Source organism: Gigantopelta aegis, chromosome 1, assembly GCF_016097555.1.
Source record: "Gigantopelta aegis isolate Gae_Host chromosome 1, Gae_host_genome, whole genome shotgun sequence".
Taxonomy (NCBI): Eukaryota; Metazoa; Mollusca; class Gastropoda; order Neomphalida; family Peltospiridae; genus Gigantopelta; species Gigantopelta aegis.
In genome coordinates this window covers 8,334,789-8,357,674 of record NC_054699.1, presented here as the reverse complement: position 1 = coordinate 8,357,674, position 22,886 = coordinate 8,334,789, and the positions used below count along the sequence as shown (strand labels likewise).

The following is a 22,886-nucleotide window of genomic DNA, read 5'->3' as shown; positions in this document are numbered from 1 at the left end:
ACACCCAGACCAAGATACTTGTAATTTTCACCGATACAATTGGATCCTTATAATATGGCACAAAGCAAGCATGACTGCAAATCGATTCATTAATAATCGTCATTTTTAGAATGTCCACAATTAAATGCAATGAGCAACTTGTGCACATGTATATGTATGCAGATATCAATTTAATTATTTATTTACTTGTTTGTTCTTTTCTCTTGTTCTTTATTTCTTCATTTATAGATTTAAAAAAAAAAAATCTTTATTTTAATTTGTGGAGTGTATTAAATGGTATACGTTCTACAAACAATAAAAAAAAAAAAAAAGTAATAATGATCAGACAGTTTGCAATTACTAATTATGGCTTATTTCAATAATACAACAAAATATATTTGTTATGCATTGATACAATAATTATACCTATGGTTATGGGTACCTTTTCGTCAATAATCCAAATTTAAGAATAATAAATCTGGTTTTGGAAACTGATTCCCTCCCTGCAGTATACATACATTTATAAATGTTTGAAATAATTTAATAAATAATCCAAAATTATCCATTACAAATGTATGTCTGTCAATGAATGAAATCGGTATGGTTGTAAAATAAAGTGCATAACTTCATGGTGGTAACATCATTTCATTATTTGTGTAGATTTGTGGCAATGTAATCATGATTGTAATCATGATTGCTAGGCAATGTATTACTTTCAATTATCTTGTAATTGTAATTGTGACATTCTAAAGTAATCGTGATCGATTACTTTTGTCAAGTAATCGCCCCATCTCTGATATATATAAGAAAGAAAATTTCATGATACATATACAATTAATTCTGTAAAGAGACTGTAAAAATGGGCCTAAAATCTGTAACTGTTTGGGGTTGTGTGTATCCCACTGCCCCCTTTCCTTTCTCTCCTTTGAATTCCATTTCATTTCTTCCCAATCTTTGAACTTCCTTCACTGTCCACCTCTACATCCCAGTTCTTGTCTCTCCAACCATGATATGTGCTTGCTTGTCTCTTGTGGCTATCTATGCCACACCTGCCATTTCCCATCAGCTTTTAGCCGTGGGTTTATAGTCTGACCACTTCAGAGAGTGTTCAATAGTTACTTCTGACATTGTTAAGAGGCACTTGTAACCACCAACTATACTCCCCTACTACCGGGGGTTGTTAGTTAGTGCCATGGGTCAGTCCAGTTTTATTAATGGCAGAGGAGGAAGATCCCCTCCCTGGTGAGTTAATGTGTAACCATCCAAACTACAGCAGCAGAGGGTGCAGAAGTCAGCTCAGTCATTAGAGCGCCAGGGTTGTTAGTGCCATGGGTCAGTCCAGTTTTATTAATTACAGAGGAGGAGGATCCCCGATCCTCCCTGGTGAGTTAATGTGTAACCATCCAAACTACAGCAGCAGAGGGTGCAGAAGTCAGCTCAGTCATTAGAGCGCCAGGGTTCACATTGAATTTTTATTTTTTTTAGTCTATTTTCAGACACGCAGAGTAATTTGTTTAGTTTTTTGTTTTTTATACTACTGCCCCTTTTGTTTCTCTCCTTTGATGTTTAGATTGATGGTAGACCAGCGACAGTGCATTACAACAGCACTGGTGGGATGTGCTCCCGATGAAGTCGTCGTCTACGGTTATCTCATGGCAGCTGCAAATGCAGCGTTCGATCTGAGTTGTGTGCCCATTTTCTACACAGAACCATCCTGCGACCTGACCTTTGCCAAGGCTCAGTGCATGGAATCCATCAAGTTGATGGCATCTCTGTCGACAGTATATGAAGGCCAGGTTTGTAGGTAAGTTGGTTTAAGTAGGTAATTCATTTAATTACTGTCTAAACGGCGGCGTGTGGTCTCTGATCATTTAGTTGAGGGTTGGGATGTTGCGACAGTGCTCACTCGATGCACGGTCCGTGTGGGATAGATCCCCATTGGTGGGCCCATTGGGCTATTTCTCGTTCCAGCCAGTGCACCATGACTGGTATATCAAAGGCTGTGGTATGTACTACCCTGTCTGTGGGATGGTGCATATAAAAGATCCCTTGCTGCTAATTGAAAAGAGTAGCCCATGAAGTGGCGACAGCAGGTTTCCTCTCTTAATATCTGTATGGTCCTTAACCATATGTCTGACGCCACATAACCATAAATAAAATGTGTTGAGTGCGTCATTAAATAAAATATTTCTTTCTTTTTCTTTCTGATCATTTGGCACGATATTAATCATGGTCAGCAGGGCTCGAAATTTAAGAATTTGTTTTTAAATTACCATGGGTGATAAATGACCCACAGCAATTTTGACCTTGTCTATGGTAATTTTCTAAAAAGTGACTTTTGCAGGAAATAAACATGACTGAAAGGTTATTTTGCTGTGTGTATAGACCTATTTCAAGTGTAGCAATGTTATATACCGGCAGATAATGTACACCAGGGGCCTAATTCACTGAACTCTTGCAACTTTGCAATCTCACAGTGCAATGCTAAAAGACTTGCAAAGAGGATGCTTTGTTGTCTAGCAGAGCCTAAAAGACCTTTGTGAATTAGGCCCCAGGTGTATATATTTTGCCATGGTTAAGTGCACCACAACTGATATATCAAAGGCCATGGTATGTGCTATCCTGTCTGTCGAATGGTGCATATAAAAGATCCCTTGCTGCTAATTGGAAAGAGTAGCCCATGAATTAACGACAGCGGGTTTCCTCTCTCAATATCTGTGTGTGGTCCTTAACCATATGTCCGATGCCATATAACCGTAAAAAAAATGTGTTGAGTGTGTCGTTAAATACATGTAAAACATTTTTTTGTTGTAAAAAAAATTAAGGCTAGTGATTTATTAATTGCTCATCTAACAACCACCCTCCATTTTGAACATGTACCTGATGGAATTCTTTTCTTTTTAATGTTCAGAATGGCCAGGTACGCCTTCACGTGTGCCAGTAAATACATAGAGACTTGTGAAGACAGTGTGCTTGCGGCTCAGATGACCACACTGAAGAATCACATCGGTGGAATCGTGGGCAACGACTGCCCGCTACTGACCAGTGACCTCTACTGCTCAGGTGACCTCGAAGTGACCAATGCCTGTGACTGGACCTCAGCTGAGACCTGTTTCGGAAATATAGATCCATCGATGAAAAATGAACTTGCTTTGGGGAGACCGCAGTTCTGTCTGTAAGTAAATGTATGGGTGGTAAGATATTCTTGAATTAGTTATGAAACTATCAAATAATTGGTATTTATAATCACAAATACATTGCATGTCAAAAATATTAAATATTTCTGTCTGTATAAGTAAAGGTATGGGTGGTAAGATATTCTTGAATTAGTTATGAAACGATCAAATAATTGGTATTTATATTCACAAATACATTGCATGTCAAAAATATTAAATATTTCTGTCTGTATAAGTAAATGTATGGGTGGTAAGATATTCTTGAATTAGTTATGAAACGATCAAATAATTGGTATTTATAATCACAAATACATTGCATGTCAAAAATATTAAATATTTCTGTCTGTATAAGTAAATGTATGGGTGGTAAGATATTCCTGAATTAGTTATGAAACGATCAAATAATTGGTATTTATATTCACAAATACATTGCATGTCAAAAATATTAAATATTTCTGTCTGTATAAGTAAATGTATGGGTGGTAAGATATTCTTGAATTAGTTATGAAACGATCAAATAATTGGTATTTATAATCACAAATACATTGCATGTCAAAAATATTAAAATGTGGCACTTGCAACTTATAGAAGAGGAAGCTTAAAAATTAAATAAGTAATAAATAATGAAATATAATCTTCAAAAAAAGAAACGCAAAAGGGTACAAATGGGTTATAACTCCGATTTTATGTTTCCTACCGGTTCATGCTTTGTGAATATAAGGTCATTGCATGTCCCAAACACATTCCCACGGTTACATTCGATAAAACGCAGCTACTGTACAATAAAGTTCCAAAATGTGAATATTCGCAAAAACGCAGCCAATTGCAAACCATGTCACCACTGCACGTGCGTTGTCTGCACGTGCAACATGAACACCGACAGTATAAAAGTGCAGGGTGTTCGCTTGCCTGGCCTCTGTATCTGGCCGACAGTTGACAATCCAGGACATGCCACGTCTCAGTGAACCGCAGAGAAACAATGCCATCGACCGACTAGACGCAGGCGAATCCAGAACGGCCGTTGCCAGGGCATTCCATGTGTCCCCAAGCACCATCTCCAGACTGTGGGGCCGTTACCAGCAACGTGGATCAACACGTGACCTCCCTAGATCCGGTCGACCACGGGTCACTACCCCCGGGCAGGACCGCTACATCCGGGTATGCCACCTTCGGGAACGATTGACTACTGCCACCTCCACAGCCACAGAAATACCAGGTTTGTGCAGGATATCCGACCAGACCGTACGGAACCGCCTACGTGAGGTAGGAATTCGTGCCAGACGTCCAGTTCGAGGTGTCATCTTAACACCACAACACCGTCGACTCCGACTGCAGTGGTGCCAGATTCATTGACAATGGCCTCAACTGCAATGGAGACAGGTGTGGTTCAGTGATGAGTCCCGATTTCTGCTCCGACGTCATGATGGAAGATGTCGCGTGTATAGGCGTCGTGGTGAACGTTATGCGGCAAACTGCGTGCAGGAAGTGGACAGATTCGGCGGGGGTAGTGTCATGGTGTGGGCAGCCATCTCACGCACTGGCAGAACTGACCTGGTCCACGTGCAGGGCAACCTGAATGCACAGGGCAACCTGAATGCACAGGGCTACATTGACCAGATCCTCTGGCCACACATCGTTCCAGTTATGGCCAACGCCAACGCAGTGTTCCAACATGACAACGCCAGGCCTCACACAGCACGTCTCACAACGGCTTTCCTACAGAACAACAACATTAATGTCCTTCCTTGGCCATCGACATCACCGGATTTGAACCCAATTGAGCATCTATGGGACGAGTTGGACCGACGCCTCCGACAGCGACAACCACAGCCCCAGACCCTGCCCGAGCTGGCAGCAGCCTTGCAGGCCGAGTGGGCCACCATCCCCCGGGACGTCATCCGTACTCTGGTTGCTTCAATGGGCAGGCGGTGCCAGGCAGTTGTCAACACACGCGGAGGCCACACCCGGTATTGACTCCAGATGACCTTGACCTTGGTGGTGTGTCCTATCACTTACTCACAATGGACTAGAGTGAATTGTGAACAATCCTGCAACATTTGGTAATTATCGGACTCACCATTCAATAATTAAATCAATTCTCCAAATGTTACGACAATGTGGTTTTGCGTTTCTTCTTTTGAAGAGTATATAAACAATTTGATGGGTGGGTTTTCGTTTTAAAGATAGGGTCAACTCAAACAAGATGCATACCCGGACCACCAACACATACTGACACTTTAACAAATGAAAAACGCGTAATTTTAGAGTTAATAAAAAAACATGATTATTTCTGCTAACTGGGGGCAGCCATTTTGTTTCGTTTTTGTGACGACTGGTGGTATAGCTTGGGGCAAACTGATGTCAGTTCCGTCCATTTCCTCTATGCACAGTGTAAATAAACGATCTAATTTACAACAAGGCGCTTCGCTTTCATCAACCTGACTTGTAAAACAACATAAATGACTTGATAGTATAATAAACTATTTAACTAAATATATTTCAATTTGCATCAGTAGAACGAAATGAAAAAATGCATATTATTAGGCCTATTGGTAGGGTACGTTCGAGCCAAAACAACCACTCGTGACACCCAAATGATACTTTTCTTTTCTTTGGGACGGCCAAATTGGTCAGTTTTGTGATTTTAGATGGGAAAGTCTACTTAATCAAGGGTTTTACAGAAATACTTATACATGTAGTAATAAAGCAGGATGGCTGATAATGCCCATTACGATTGGATGGGTATCCGTCCGGTTACCACACAATACCCTGTGATCTTAATAAAAGAGGCACATCTTCTTAGTGCGTCTAGACACAGTGTCTGGGGACTGTCTAAATATACACCTGCCAATCAGGAACCACAGGTACAGGCCACGGAAAGAAAAGACCAATTAACCAAGAAAACATTCTGATTATTATTTCGGTACATGGATTAATTTATGTACAAAACATGATACAATTATTTCAACACTTTGACAATGGTGGTTTATTTTGTATTGAAAAACAATATATAATTGTTGCTGGCATACTGGGATGGCTATTATTACAGAACATTGTGATGCATTCGCAAAAATCAGGTATGTTTTGTTTCTTCAGTTCGAAGACTAATTCCTGATGTGACACGTTAGGTATTACGTAACCACCAGCTCACCAGAGGGCGTATTCACTGGGATGGTACAAAATGGCTGCGCCCGTTATATATAATAGCCATCACATTTAAGTAACCATATAATTATACTTGTTGATATTAAGCAATAATGTGCATTATATATCATTGAATATACCAGGCCAAATGCCTTAATTGTCCCCTCCTTTAAGACACATTGTTATTTACATTGCAATAATGGAAACAGAGTTATAGAATTTAAAGCTTGTATACATGCACATATTTATACATGTATATATTCACAGGTTCCCCCCCCCCCCCCCCACACACTTGTGAACCTTTTTTTATATTTTTTTTAACACATTAATGTTTGCCATTGTAACCAAAATGTGATATAGAATTTGTACCCAATCCGTCAGTCCCAAAGTCATTCCTGTGGGCCTGATTCATTTTGAAAACCATACATGAATATTGTTTTTGAGATCCATATATTTGCTTTTATTAGGCTGCAAATTGAGCAGGATTCCATGTTTCTACAAATCCCTGATTTTGAGTGGGAATCATTTGATGATGAGAAGGAATCCTAGAATATCTACATTTTATCATTTTTACAATTCTGCCGAATCATTTAAAACAAACATTTTCATAAATCCAGTCCAGGTCTGTAAAATGTTTGTATACAAATGATGTATACAATAAATATAAATGAACGCTTTTAGAATTTATTTATTATAAAATCCATTCATGAAGAGTGAAAATCATGAAAAAACAACTCCATTCAGTCTTTAAGTAAACATGCAAATATAATGCTAATGATGAAAAAACTCAATGCAGTCTACAAATAAATATGCAAGTATGCTAATCATGAAAAACTCAATTCAGTCGACAAGTAAACACGCAAATATAATGCTAATCATGAAAAACCCAATTCAGTCGACAAGTAAACACGCAAATATAATGCTAATCATGAAAAACTCAATTCAGTCGACAAGTAAACACGCAAATATAATGCTAATCATGAAAAACCCAATTCAGTCGACAAGTAAACATGCAAATATAATGCTAATCATGAAAAACTCAATTCAGTCTACAAGTAAACACGCAAATATAATGCTAATCATGAAAAACCCAATTCAGTCGACAAGTAAACATGCAAATATAATGCTAATCAAGAAAAACCCAATTCAGTCGACAAGTAAACATGCAAATATAATGCTAATCATGAAAAACCCAATTCAGTCGACAAGTAAACATGCAAATATAATGCTAATCAAGAAAAACTCAATTCAGTCGACAAGTAAACACGCAAATATAATGCTAATCAAGAAAGAAGAAACAAATTAAATTAAATAAAAAATAATCAGTATCATAATAAATTTACAATATTGCAATGTTGACGTACATGTAGTTAAAGTCACAGATCCTAGTTTCAGCCTGTGAAAATCGACACTAAGTTTGGTTCATCTACAAACCTGTAACACATTTACATAAAGTTATAACAGAGTGAAACTAAAGTCTGTGTTGTTTCTATGGAGAAATACAGTCTAAAAATAGACTAGATCTAGCTAATTGGCTTGATAACCATTATTTCTCAGAGGTATATGCAATTTTTAGAGTTATAAAACAATGACAAAAACCAAGCTGACCAGAAACACTTCAGATGTAAATATAGTGAAACCTCTCTAGACCGGACCCTCTATAAACTGGAATTCACTCAAAACTGGACATTCTCCACAGTCCTTTTTTAAATATCAGTACAGAAAATAACCTTTCTAAACTGGATACCTCTTAAAACCAGACATTTTACTTGGTCCTGAGGGTGTCCTGTTTAGAGGGGTTTCACTGTACAAGTAACTTCTAATTTAAATTATCAAAATTGGCTCAAATAATGAAAAATATGCTGTAGTGTTTTTAAAATGCTAGGGTTTGTCACTTTAACTCATTAAAAAAAGGACCAAGGTAACGATGACCTCAAACAAATGCTAGATTTCCCTCTATATATGTAAGTAGACTGGTCCGAAACATTCCAACAGCCAATGGGATGGCTTAAAATCCTCTAGTGAGTCCTCTTGTTTCCTGTTCTGATCACTAGACTGAAGCTTCCTCCTTTCTACATTTTTTTTTTTTTTTTTTTTTTTTTCGGGGCAGGATGTAGCCCAGTGGTAAAGTGCTCACTTGGTGTGCAGTTGGTCTGGGATCAATCCTTGTCAGTGGGCCCATTGGGCTATTTCTCGTCCCAGCCAGTGCACCACGACTGGCATATCAAAGGCTGTGGTATGTGCTATCCTCTCCGTGGGGTGGTTCATATAAAAGATCCCTTGCTACTAATGAAAAAATGTAGCAGGTTTCCTCTCTAAGACTTAAAAGTCAAAATTACCAAATGTTTAACATCCAGTATAGCCGGTGATTAATAGATCAATGTGCTCTAGTGGTGTTGTTAAACAAAACAAACTTTAAACTTTTTATCTCTTCTTTCAGTTCTCTCCAGAGAAACGTGGCGTGTGTGTTCAATGGAATCCAGGGATGCGAGGCACCCCAGATCAGCACCATGTCGGACTCTATTAACACCATCAAAGATGATATCCTACAGGCGGCCTCTTATTGTGACATCGATTCCACCAACCTCGATTACTCAACTGGAGTCTGCGTCTCCACGCCAACGTGTCATGTGTCACTCATGTTCAAGTGCGTCGATGATATATTTGATGGCGTCACAGATCCAGCCATGTGCAGGTTAGTCATAGGACTCACAGTACTGAAGTTATCATGTTAGTTGATGACGTCACAGATCTAGCTATGTACAGGTTAGTTGTAGGACTCACAATACTGAGGTTATCATGTCATTTGATGGTGTTGCGGATCCAGCCATATATGTAGGTTAGTCGTTAGACTCGTGGTACTGAAGTTATCATGTTAGTTGATGACGTCACAGATCTAGCTATGTGCAGGTTAGTTGTAGGACTCAAGGTACTGAAGTTATCATGTCATTTGATGGCGTCACAGATCCAGCCATATGCAGGTTAGTCATAGGACTCACAGTACTGAGGTTATCATGTCAGTTGATGATGTCACGGATCCAGCCATGTATAGGTTATGTCAATTTTATCAAATGTTTAACGTCAGTAGCAATGATTAATAAATCAATGTATTCTAGTGGTGTCGTTAATCTAAACAAACTTCTTCTTTTTTTAACTTTATTCTTCAGCTTCCACATAAGAAACATATTCATCAATAGCCGATGATTAATAAATCAATGTGCTCTAGTGGTGTCGTTAATCTAAACAAACTTCTTCTTTTTTAACTTTATTCTTCATGTTCCAAACAAGAGACATATTCAGCAATAGCCGATGATTAATAAATCAATGTGCTCTAGTAGTAGTGTTAATCTAAACAAACTTTTTTTTTTCTTTTTTTTTTCTTTAAACTTTATTCTTCAGCTTCCAGATAAAAGACATATTCGAATCCTGCCTTGGCCCTCAGATCTCTAACTGCTTTGAGTTTGACAAACAGCTCATTGGTGCAATGTACTCACATTCCTTCAAAGACGCAGGATCGGTCGCAAGTTGCTGGCTGAATTCCAAGTTTGGAGACTTCGTGGCAACATCGTGCCTTAACGTATTGTTTGGCAGCCTCGAGATCATCCTAACAAACGACTTGGATGAGAGTCTGGCCCTGCCCAGGATCTGTGGAGCAATCAAGAGTTACGCCATATGTCAGGCAGACACTGGATTTATGGCTGAGTTCATAAAAAAGAGTTGTGATGTGGGTGAGCATGCGTATAACAAGTACAGTGATATTAACCTGTAATTAAATTTCTGTTACATTCATTCAACAGGAATTACCGGTAGTTCATTTCTTGATGAACGTTAAAAAATTACATCACTTTATAATAATTAAATTTCCGTTACATTCATTACAACATAGTATCATCCCTGGTCCAGACATAGCAACGGAAGTTTGTTAATTTCTCAATGAATGTAAAAAAATATGTCATCAGGGAACATCATAGGCAATCTGATTTTGTCATTTTATATGGGCAAGTTGTCTTATTGAGCGATATTGTTTATGGACAAAAATAATTCAAAACAAAGTATGACGTTTTAGTGTTATTATCAGCAAGTATGATTCAAATGTAATTATAAGTATTATCTGTTATTTCTTTTACGTTCATTTGGGTATGTGAACAAAAAAAGATCCCTTGCTGCTTCGCCAATTCACACAGTTTCAGGATGATTTTTTTTTTTTCATACCCCGATGAACGTAAAAGAAATAACAGGCAATCCTTAAGTAATTAACGTCCAAAAAACACCGAAGATGGGTTTGAGTCTGTGTCACGGTCTGGGTCTGGGTCATGTTCTGGGTCTGGTTCATTTTCTAGGTCTGGGTCTGGGTCATGGTCTGGGTCACAGTCTGGGTCTGGGTCACGGTCTGGGTCACGGTCTGGGTCTGGTCTGGATCTGGATCTGGATCTGGGTCATGGTCTTAGTCTGTATAATTTTTGCCTAAATTTGAGGTTTTGCTCCAGCACTTGTACACTTATGCTGGGATAGATCACTTTAATATAAATATATATGTATATGTATATGTATATGTATATGTATATGTATATGTATATGTATATGTATATGTATGTGTATATATGTATATATGTACAGTGGACTCTGTCTAAACTGGACTCACTTCGTACCGTCGAAATAGTCTGGTTTACATAGAGGACCAGTTTAGACAGAGTTCACCCCGAGTTATGGTTCTTGAATGATCAACAATGACATTTTATCCCATGTTTTGACTGTGGATTTGAATCAAATTCTTGTATTAATTTGACTTTAGTTTCTAACGAAAGTTCGATACGTTGCCGTTTTATGGGTCGTTCCGCCATTATGAATGAAATAAGATAACGCAAAATATACGAGCGATTCGCACCTATGTATACATGCGTTAGGTTGACAAGTATAACTCGCCGAATTCATAAGAGTGAAATTAGTTAGGTATCAACACACACACATATTAATCCGATTGATTAATGGCCTACCGCAATAAGAGTAAACCTCACACGTGTGTGATTACATTTTGTATTTGGCGTCCTGATTACTTGGCAATTGACTATCATTGTTCAACTAATTAAGCAGCCCATCGTTCAGTCAAATCCCAATCCGGTGTAGACAGAGGTAATTAATGCATGAACGGTTCTTTCGTTCTTGATTTTTGATCCGGAGTCCGGAGTAGACAGAGTATGGATTAGGCAGAGATTTATACCTAAGAGATAAATGGTAGCTGGACGGGACTTAAGAAATGGACCGGTTTACGCAGAGGTCCGGATTACACAGAATCCGGTCTAGACAGAGTCCACTGTATATGTATATATGTATATGTGTATGTGTATGTGTATGTGTATGTGTATGTGTATGTGTATGTGTATGTGTATGTGTATGTGTATATATGTATATATGTGTATGTATGTGTGCATGTATATATATATATATATATATATATATACAGTATACCCTCGATTTACCGCCTACTGTGGTACCTACGTGATTTTGGCGTTATATCGAGTTGGCGTTAAAGTGAGGGTGCCAAGGATGCGCCACCAAACATATTTTCCATTTAATACATCTGCATGTATTAAATGTCATACAGTTTGTTTAAAACGACAATAAACAAAAACAGAAAAAACAATCTAATAGGACACGTTTGCATTTAGAATCCATTTTACTGCAATGAAATGCCTGATCGGTACCATGAAATTTATCCCAAATGCTGAGTTGAAACTCGCATAGAGGCCCTGCTCTTAAAAAAGCTTTTCAATTTTCAATTCTTTATTCACTTTGAGCTTTGCAACTAACTCATCAGCTTATACAGCTTACACACAATAACAGTTAAAAAGGATGTTTCTTTATTTATTAAACGCAGGTCATACTTGATTAGGACTAAAACAACTGATGTTATGCATTTACCCAGAATGGCCCGATCAAATGCACCGATCAAATCCCTTATTGTCATATGATCATCAAACCGGTTTTTTGTCTGGTACCGCGGGATCACTGCACTGACAACTAACTGTAACACGAAAAGTAACAACTCCTGTAGAGCTTAATTACGGCCAATGTACTTCTGTCGAGCCGCTTGATTATAGCTAATTGGAGCACGGGCGATACAATCGAGGGACTGTAACATCTAAAATGCATTTTGTTCAAAAAGATGTTTGGCGGATGGCGGATAGCGAGGGTGGCACTAAATAGTGGGAATTAACCAAGAAAACAAACGGTACTTGGAAGAAAGTTGGCGATACGAGAGGTTGGCGTTAAATCGAGGTTATACTGTATATATATATATATATATATATATATATATATATATATATATATATATATATATATATATATATTAAGATCAATTAGAATCAATCCCATTTGGTGGCCCATTGAGCTATTTCTCAATCCCGCCAGTGTACCATGACTGGTATATCAAAGGCCATGGTACATACTATCCTGTCTCTGGGATGATCCATATAAAAGATATCTTGCTACTAATAGAAAGATCTAGTGGGTTTCCTCTCTAATAATATATATAAAAATTGCCAAATGTTTGACATCCAATAGCTGATATTAATAAATCGATCAATATGCTCTAGTGGTGTCATTAAATAATAAAAAAACTTACATAATTTATATACATATTAAATTAAGACCATGTCAGTTTCCACAGTGTAATGCAAGGTTTCACATGACGCAGGAATCCTGCGTATTTGACACAATATTTACCTAAAATACTCCTTAAAAAATCTGGGTGCATCATACATGTAGTTGACGCAAAATATTTCCAATGTCAGTCTATTTACATTATTTACACAACTGTTATTGCACAGAAGAAGCTATGTTACAAAGCAGGTTAGCATGCAGCATTGGTTGACTAAAAGCCAAAGAGTGCATAAAAGGACCAAAACAAACCCCCTCAGTAAATTGTTTAGGGTACAAGAAGAAAAACAATGGTTATATATGTTATGTATGTGTGTGTGTGTGTCTGTCTGTCTGTATGTATGTATTATACAGACAGAATAGTGGATAAATTATATATATTATAATATATGCATGTCATATAAACAAAACAGTTATTCAGTTAATTATGTGATTTAAAAGATATGTCATAGATGACTCCCATTTTTGAATGCATGACTCCCAAAATAAAATCTTGCGGGTCATGATGACTCCCATTTTCCAGATGCTAGGTGGAATCCTGGTAATGTGTGTGTGAAATTAGCTTTGCTATTACATTTTGTCTAATTATATTACAGATGCCATTATTCCTACTGATGTGCCATTTGCTGGTAAGTACAATGTATTTAGAAATAATATAAGTACAATGTATTTTTAATCAGTGAATTCAAAATAGGTTTTTGGATATTTTGTCCTGTTCAAGAATAAAATGTATTGTGTTAGCATGATGTATTACACCACAATTGAAAATCTTGTTTTTAAAAACAATGTCTTTCATAAAGACATATGACCAAAACATCAATTAGTGTTAATGTTGACTGAGATTTCACGTATGGTCAGTGTTTTAAATGATGTATTGTAAATGTTTTATGTTTGACTGGTTCGGTGGTGTTTTAAGTATAGGTTAGAAGGCATTAAGACGTTTCTTCAGAAATAAGAAGGGGCAGAGCGAAGCAGAGCTCGTTCTTATTTCTGAAGAAATGTCTTAAGCCTTCTAACTGATTTAGACAGCATTTCATAGGTTCATTACTTGATATGGGCGGGGCAAGCGTCATTGCGTGTTCGCGCCAGTTGTTTTGATGTCATTCATTCTAATCTTCGGCCAATTGTGTCAAAGTAATTTTGGTCACGTGACTTGTTATTAAGATGGCTTTTTGATGTGTCTTCACCATTAAGACAATCGAAATGCTGATATCCAATTGGTTGAATTGGAGAGAAACCAAGGAAATGCCATCTAAATGTTTTGTGTTTGACTAATATTGGTCAGTCTTTTAAATGATCTATTGTAAATGTTTTGCATTTGACTAATTGGTCGGTATTTTAAATGATCTATTGTAGGTCCTAAATGTTTTGTGTTTGAGTAATTGGTCAGTATTTTAATTGATGCATTGTAAATGTTTTGTGTTTGACTAATTGGTCAGTATTTTAAATGATGCATTGTAAATGTTATGTGTTTGACTAAGTGGTCAGTATTTTAAAAGATGCATTGTAAATGTTATGTGTTTGACTAATTGATCAGTATTTTAAATGATGTGTTGGCAATGTTTCGTGTTTGACTAATTGGTCAGTATTTTAAATTATGTGTTGTCAATGTTTTGTGTTTGACTAATTGGTCAGTATTTTAAATTATGTGTTGTCAATGTTTTGTGTTTGACTAATTGGTCAGTATTTGAAATGTGTTGTCAATGTTTTGTCTTTGACTAATATTGGTCAGTGTTTTAAATGATGTTTTGTCAGTGTTTTGTGTTTGACTAATTGGTCAATATTTTAAATGATGTGTTGTCAATGTTTTGTGTTTGACTAATTGGTCAATATTTTAAATGATGTGTTGTCAATGTTTTGTGTCTGACTAATTGGTCAATATTTTAAATGATGTGTTGAAAATGTTTTGTGTTTGACTAATATTGGTCAGTGTTTTAATGACGTGTTACAATGTTCTGTGTTTGACTAGTTGCCGATGACTGTCTGATTGAGAAAGCTGCCTTCTGTCTGAAGCGACAGTTCATCTCCACAATTTTCCGCTCTTCAATAACCCTGGACGACAAAGAGGACCTCTGCAGGTATTTTATGCAGTTAATGTCAAAGGCAAAATAAAACCCTTCAACTAAAAGGGGCACTTTTTATATCAGGGGAGGGAATTGACGCCCTATTCTGCATATGGCTCTGATGAAGCAATTATATATGTCTTAAAAGATAGTTTAAAAATTGTCCACATCATCTAAATATATAACCCAAATTGATGTGTATTCAGAAAATCTATTTGTTATATCCATGTAGATCACTGTTGAACATGTTACTTCATTACACCATTATATATGAAGAGTTCAGATATAAAAACTTATAAATAAATTTTAGTAATTTTTTGCAAAAGAATATTTTTTTTTTTTATGCTTTCTATGTAAAACATATCAAGTCTAAAATATCCGATCTTAAGTTGAAATAAGTAAAGTAAATAAAGGGCAGAATTTTGAAAAATGAGAATGAAAATCAGAACATAACGCCTTGAATTGAGTATTGATAGTAGAAGTCGTTCTTTTAAATATAAAATGGTGTTTATCGGGGGGTTTTGGCACCTGAACTCTTCATATAGAGATTATTATACGAGCTTGTGTGTCATACTGATTTTACCAAACAAGTGTCAGGATTTTAGTATTACCCAAGCGAGAGTGAGGTTAATACATAAATTCTGACACAAGTTTGGTAAAATCAGCACAACACACACACAATTGTAATAATTTCTTTATTATCCATATTATTATAATAATTGTTATTTTTAATTAATAACAAGAGCTGTCTCAAAAAATTTTCAACCACAACTAGAAGGAGATGAAGAAATGACGTCATACTTTACATGTACATGCAAAGTGTGAGCTAGGACTGTCATGATGTCACTTCCCAATAGTCAATGAAAGTAAACATTACGTCATCAGGGAACGTCATGTTATATGGGAAAATTGTCTTATAGAGCGATATTGTTTATGGACCAAAAATAATTCAAAATAAAGTATGAAGTTTTAGTGTTATTATTAGCAAGTATGATTCAAATTTAATTATAAGTATTGTCTATTGTCTGTTATTTCTTTTACATTTATCTGGGTATGCACAAAAAAACCCACCTCAAAATTATGTGAAAACGGCTTCACCGATTCACACAATTTGCTGATGATTTTTTTTTGTTCATTCACCGACGAACGTAAAACAAATAACAGACAATCCTTAATTACACGTATGCTGCATATGATTTTTATTAACTTGGTTATGTTTAACCATGTGGGTAATAACACTTGTTATTACACCTGTACTTTGTATGAGTTTTATTAACTCGGTTATGTTGAACCATATGGATAATAACACTTGTTATTACACCTGTGCTTCGTATGAGTTTTATTAACTCAGTTATGTTGAACCATGTGGATAATAACACTTGTTATTACACATGCAGTGCTTATTATGAGTTTTATTAACTTGGTTATGTTGACCCATGTGGATAATAACACTTGTTATTACACCTGTGCTTCATATGAGTTTTATCAACTCAGTTATGTTGAACCATGTAAACAATACCACTATTTCCTAACGGCGACTTGTTTTTGCAGTAAGCGTGAAGCCACGAAGCACTGCGTGGACCAGGCGACCGCCAAGTGTCCCGACAAGACCAAGAGCTACATGAAGACTCTGCTCTCTCTGTCACAGACTCTTGTTGAGGAGAGCGGCGTGTGTGAAGACCCGGCCATGTGCATCGCAGAGGAAACGTACGGTTGTCTTAACAACCTCGGGGTGGCCATTTCCACCTACGAAGTGGACAAAAAATTGCCAAATCTCTGCAGGTATGTAGTTATTAACAATTATTTTCAGCTCTGTCCAGTGCTTGTTTTGATTTAATAAACTACATGAAGTCTGGGAGTGGCAGTCCTCTTTGCAGTGCATGAGGGATGAATGAATGAATGAATGAATGTTTAACGACACCCCAGCACAAAAAATACGTCGGCAATTGAGTGTCAAACTATGGTAATTCAAAACATGAAGTAATGATCAACATCAATATAAATAATCAAGAGTCAAATAAAAACACATAAAGAACTGCAAAAACACAAATATCATAGATAGATCAAATTAATGCAAAAGGGATGAAATCTCGAGTAAAGGATCTCATTGGGAGTGGCTGTCCTCCTATAGACGAGGCACTAGATATAGAGGTTCATGAAATCAACCACTAGGTTGCCAAATGCCCATTTCATGTATTACAGTTTTGTCATTCATATTCATCCAGATTTTTCTGAATTCAATATTTTAGCACCGTTACTTTTTTGTTGCCTGATCTAAATGAATCTGTGATTAAATGTTTTCTTTGCTATCAAATTCCTTGTTGGATTTAAGTTTAAATTTATAGTTACTCTAATTTATGCCCCTACGACTGGTATGTGTTGTCTTGTCTCTAGGAACAGTTATCATTTGTTTTGTTAATTAATCATCATCCAGTGGATGTCTATAGTGTCTTATAAAGATATCTTGTTGCAGGTTTCCACTGAAGACTATATGTTAGAAATTATCACATGATTGACATCCACTAGCCTATGATATATATATATCAATGTGCTCAAGTGGAAGGAAATGTTTTATTTAACAATGCACTCAACACATTTTATTTACGGTTATATGGTGTCGGACATATGGTTAAGGACCACACAGATATTGAGAGAGAAAACCCACTTTCGCCACTTTGTGGGCTACTCTTTTTGATTAGCATCAAGGGATCTTTTATATACACCATCCCACAAACAGGATAACACATACCAGTCGTGGTGCACTGGCTGGAACGAGAAATAGCTCAATGGGCCCACCTAGTGCCCTAGTGGTGTCGTTAAACAAAACAAACTTTATCTCTAATCTATACTAAACAACAAAATGAATATTAATTTAGTTTGCTTCAGTTATTTAAAATGATTCAGTTTGAATTGAAATTAGTTTTTTTATTTATATTACTATTAGGGTCGGGGCATAGCCAGTGGTAAAATACTCGTTCAATGCACGGTCAGTCTGGGATCGATCCCCATTGGTGGGCCCATTGGGCTATTTCTCGTTCTAACAAAGGCCGTAGTATGTACTACCCTGTCTGAGGGATGATGCATATAAAAGGTCCCTTGTTGCTAATCGAAAAGAGTAGCCCATGAAGTGGCGACAGCGGGTTTCCTCTCTCAATATCTGTGTGGTCCTTAACCATATGTCTGATGCCATATAACCGTAAATAAAATGTGTTGAGTGCGTCGTTAAATAAAACATTTCCTTCCTTCCTTATATTACTATTAAGAATATCAATGTTTGGATGGAAAACGTTTTTAGCCCAGTGCTAAAGTGTTCACCTGATGTGTGGTTAGTTTAGGATCGATACCCATTGGTGGGCCCATTGGGCTATTTCTAGCACCATGACTGGTAGTACAGTTTTAATGTAATGTATTTGGTTAATCTCTCCCTTCAGAACCTACTTGAAAATGGAGAAGTGTTTTGCCCAGTTCAGCCCTAAATGCACCGGTGCCAAGAAGGCACGACTCGACAAAATGAGAGTGACGTTGATCGGCTTGATGGAGCCGGGAATCTGCGACAACTTTGTCGACACCGAGGTGCCGCTATGTCCGGATATCCCCGAGGAGGAACGCAAGTGTGATCTGTTCGAGGCTTTCGCCTGTCTACTGGAGTTCAACACAGATCTGCTGAGTGCGCCATCTGTCATCTTCCTGGACAAATGCATGTATGTATAGTCAGCTTGTAGTTATGATAGTATAGCTACTTAATTATTAGACAAGGTAGGAATAAGGTAAGGGGGGAGGAGCGCAAGTGTGATCTGTTCGAGGCTTTCGCCTGTCTACTGGAGTTCAACACAGATCTGCTGAGTGCCCCATCTGTCATCTTCCTGGACAAATGCATGTACGTATAGTCAGCTTGTAGTTGTGATAGTATAGCCACTTAATTATTAGACAAGGTAGGAATAAGGTAAGGGGGGAGGAGCAGAAGTGTGACCTGTTCGAGGCTTTCGCCTGTCTACTGGAGTTCAACATAGATCTGCTGAGTTCCCCGTCTGTCGTCTTCCTGGACAAATGCATGTACATACAGTCAGCTTGTAGTTATGATAGTACAGTCATTTAATTATTAGACAAGGCAGGAATAAGGTAAGGGAGGAGGGGCAAAAATGTGACCTGTTCCAGGCATTCAGATGTGTACTGCAGTTCAACACAGATCTGTTGAGTTTGCATGTATGTATAGTCGACTTTTAAAATTCAAAGAAATAAAGGAGTTATGATGTATCCTATTTTGTTTTATAAATTCAGAGAACTGCAGAAGGTGTTGAGATGTGTCCTATTTTGTTTTATAAATTCAGACAACTGCAGAATGTGTTGAGTTGAGTCCTATTTTGTTTGATAAATTCAGACAACTGTAGAAGGTGTTGAGTTGAGTCCTATTATGTTTTATAAATTCAGACAACTGCATAAGGTGTTGAGTTGAGTCCTATTATGTTTTATAAATTCAGACAACTGCAGAAGGTGTTGATGTGTCCTATTTTGTTTTATAAATTCAGAGAACTACAGAAGGTGTTGAGATGTGTCCTATTATGTTTTATAAATTCAGACAACTGCAGAAGGTGTTGAGTTGTATCCTATTTTGTTTTACAAATTAAGAGAACTGCAGGTGTTGAGTTGAGTCCTATTTTGTTTTATAAATTCAGACAACTGCAGAAGGTGTTGAGATGTGTCCTATTATGTTTTATAAATTCAGAGAACTACAGAAGGTGTTGAGATGTGTCCTATTATGTTTTATAAATTCAGACAACTGCAGAAGGTGTTGAGTTGTATCCTATTTTGTTTTACAAATTAAGTGAACTGCAGAAGGTGTTGAGTTGAGTCCTATTTTGTTTTATAAATTCAGACAACTGCAGAATGTGTTGAGTTGAGTCCTATTTTGTTTTATAAATTCAGACAACTGCAGAAGGTGTTGAGTTGAGTCCTATTATGTTTTATAAATTCAGACAGCTGCAGAAGGTGTTGAGATGTGTCCTATTATGTTTTATAAATTCAGACAACTGCAGAAGGTGTTGAGATGTGTCCTATTTTGTTTTATAAATTCAGAGAAGTACAGAAGGTGTTGAGATTTGTCCTATTATGTTTTATAAATTCAGACAACTGCAGAAGGTGTTGAGATGTGTCCAGGCAAACGTTGCCGCGTGTAAAGAAAAGGAAGCGTACACCGTGATCGACAGCCTGTCCAAGATGAAGAAGCGGGCGGGGCTTGTCGGCTGCAAATGGCTGCAGACAGAGATGTGTGCCAAGACGGAGATGTGTCCAGTGGTGGACGCCACGTGTATATCAGACTTCCAAGACAGTCTGGTCAACGAGCCAGAGACAGACATTTGTAGGTGAGGATGGATGGATGGATGGATGGATGGATGGATGAGAGTGAGTGAAGGAATAAGTAAGTGATGGACACCACCTGTATATCAGACTTCCAGGACAGTCTGGTCAGTGATGGATGGATGGATGGATGGATGGATGATGGATGAATGAGAGTGTGAGTGAGTGAGTGAGTAAGCATATCAGACTTCCAGGATAGTCTGGTCAACGAGCCAGTGAAAGACATTTGTAGGTAAGGATGGATGGATGGATGGATGGATGGATGGACTGAGTGAGTGAGTGAGCGAGCAAGTTCATTAATGTTTAATGACATACTGTCTGAAGGGTGTTGACCAAAGGTAAATGTATTTTTTTAGCTCCTAGGTGATAGTCACAATAGCCCTACCATCCAATGAACAAAAAGCAAGATTGAAAGTGATCTGTGATGTACACTTGTAGGTTAACCTGAAACTGATTAGTCTGTGACTTTATTGTTATCATGTTTAGTAAATTCCTCGGGTGTGAAAACTTGGAATTGGCTACTTGAAGCGAACATATTGGCCATTTTGAAAATTAATATGATTTCTGTTTTAAGAACACTGGAAAAATTTCAATGCAAAATTGCTATTGAATTTTTTTTTTTTTTTTAACGTTACTAATGCACCTGAATGTACTTGAAGAAAACCGTGTCATTAAAAATATTGTACCTTTTACGAAATATGGATTTCAAGTGAAATTATGGTGATGTATGTTATATTTATTGTGTATGAATGCAAAACAAGGGTGTGAAGAGTGACTGTTGTCGACCTTAATTAATCAGTGTTCTCACTAAAACAAACCTTAACTTTCTAAACATTTGACTACCATAATGATTATGTTTCTTCTGTTACTATGCAGTCTGATACGAATAGCCAAGAAGTGCATCTCGGACAATACGGTCACCTGCCTGGACTATTACAAAGACAGAGCCACGCACCTTCTCGATCTGGCCATCAACAAACTTGGTATGCCTGTCCGGTGCGACGATGTCAATTTCGACCCCTGTCTGGAGTCTTTCAAAGCGCACGTGACGAATCTGCTCTCAAAGTATGCCACACATGATACCGTAAGCAAGGCTTTGATTTGTACGCAGATCGTCACCAAGTGGTCGTGCATTAGTTCCAAGATAAATGGAATGCAGTTTGCTGGAAGTTATTCCACCATCATCAGCAGTATCTTGACGAAGGTGAACGATGTTGTTATTCATATGTGTCTACCTGGTGAGTGTTTTTTATATTTTTTATGTTGCAGTGTTCTCGCTGGGTCAAAATTAAAGGAGGGCGGCCGCGCGACACCACACTCTTCAAAAAAAAAAAGAATAATAAAAATAAAAAAAAGGTGTAAAGCTTGGTTGCCATATATTGTTGTGTGTTGGTCGACTTTGTGAAAAGACATACTCCTTATTTTGCCTCTCAGTATTTGGTACAAAAAAGCTGATAAGAAATACAAACCGACCCATTTTTTAATTGAGCTGGAGATGTTGTCAGTCGGACATTTACGGGCAGTTCCGGTTTTGCTGAACTGATCAAAGTTTAAAAGTATTCTTTTGATAAAGATTTCAAGATATATGAAAAACAATAAAGATGTTTGTAAAGTGATCACCTTGCTACTGTGGGATAAAAAAATTCTGTTCATTTTATTTCCATCTTCATCAAATAAATTGATCACTTTGATATCGCCAGCTGATAAAAAGTAGTTTGTAATGGCGATGTATATATTATTTGGCACCCAAGATAAATTATTTTAATGGTAAACACTACCACTTCCGTTGTTTTTATAAGCGGTGATTCCACCCAAAAATTAAAAGTTTATCATATTTTATAAAGAATTGCTGAATAAACAGAATGACAGAAATGACAGAAAGTAAAAATCATCAGTTACAACCAATTAAATCTGCAATTGAGGACAAAATAGTAGATGATAGTCAGTGGAAACAAAAGACAGAATGACCATTATGATCAGGTGACAAATTTTGTGCCAAGTAAGTGTTTTTTTCAGTCGGAGATTGCTCAGATAAAATAAAACTTTTATTATGTGTATTAAACATACAAATGGATACAGGTATGGGACAGTTGCTTTTTTGTACACACAATGCGGCTTGTTTCCTTTGATGTCCAGTAAGCAGACTGATCAATTTTTATTTAATTTTTTTGTGTGGAAAAAAAGTGTTTGCATTTGGAAATAGCAGAGATAAGTGCTGTAGACTATAATAGGGAGCGGGAAAATAAAGAGGAGTGCAGAAAAATAAAGGAGGGCAGCAGAACTTAAAAGGAGGGTGGCAAAATGCAATAGTGGGGCAGGCTACCTCGCTTAAATTGAGCAGCGAGAACACTGATGTTAGGTTGTTTTGGGGGTTGTTTTGTTTTTTTCATCCTGCAACCACCTTTCCTTTCTCTCCATCTCATTTCTTCCCAGTCTGGCGGCGGCTCCTATCTTTCTACTTCTTTCACTAACGGGGCGAGATGTAGCCCAGGCCTCACGCGAGGTCAAA

General features: G+C 37.3%; 1 protein-coding gene across 1 annotated transcript in view; it reads left to right on the top strand.

The window, feature by feature from the left end:
* The first annotated feature begins 10,575 nt into the window (after positions 1 to 10,575).
* Positions 10,576 to 22,886, top strand: part of LOC121370476 — a 57,749-nt gene continuing 45,438 nt past the window's right edge. The window contains exons 1-7 of the mRNA XM_041495730.1: positions 10,576 to 10,750; positions 13,556 to 13,588; positions 14,929 to 15,037; positions 16,574 to 16,804; positions 18,454 to 18,723; positions 20,146 to 20,382; positions 21,254 to 21,615. Of these exons, the coding sequence (XP_041351664.1) occupies positions 10,576 to 10,750; positions 13,556 to 13,588; positions 14,929 to 15,037; positions 16,574 to 16,804; positions 18,454 to 18,723; positions 20,146 to 20,382; positions 21,254 to 21,615 (1,417 nt within the window). The remainder of the gene's footprint in view (positions 10,751 to 13,555; positions 13,589 to 14,928; positions 15,038 to 16,573; positions 16,805 to 18,453; positions 18,724 to 20,145; positions 20,383 to 21,253; positions 21,616 to 22,886) is intronic.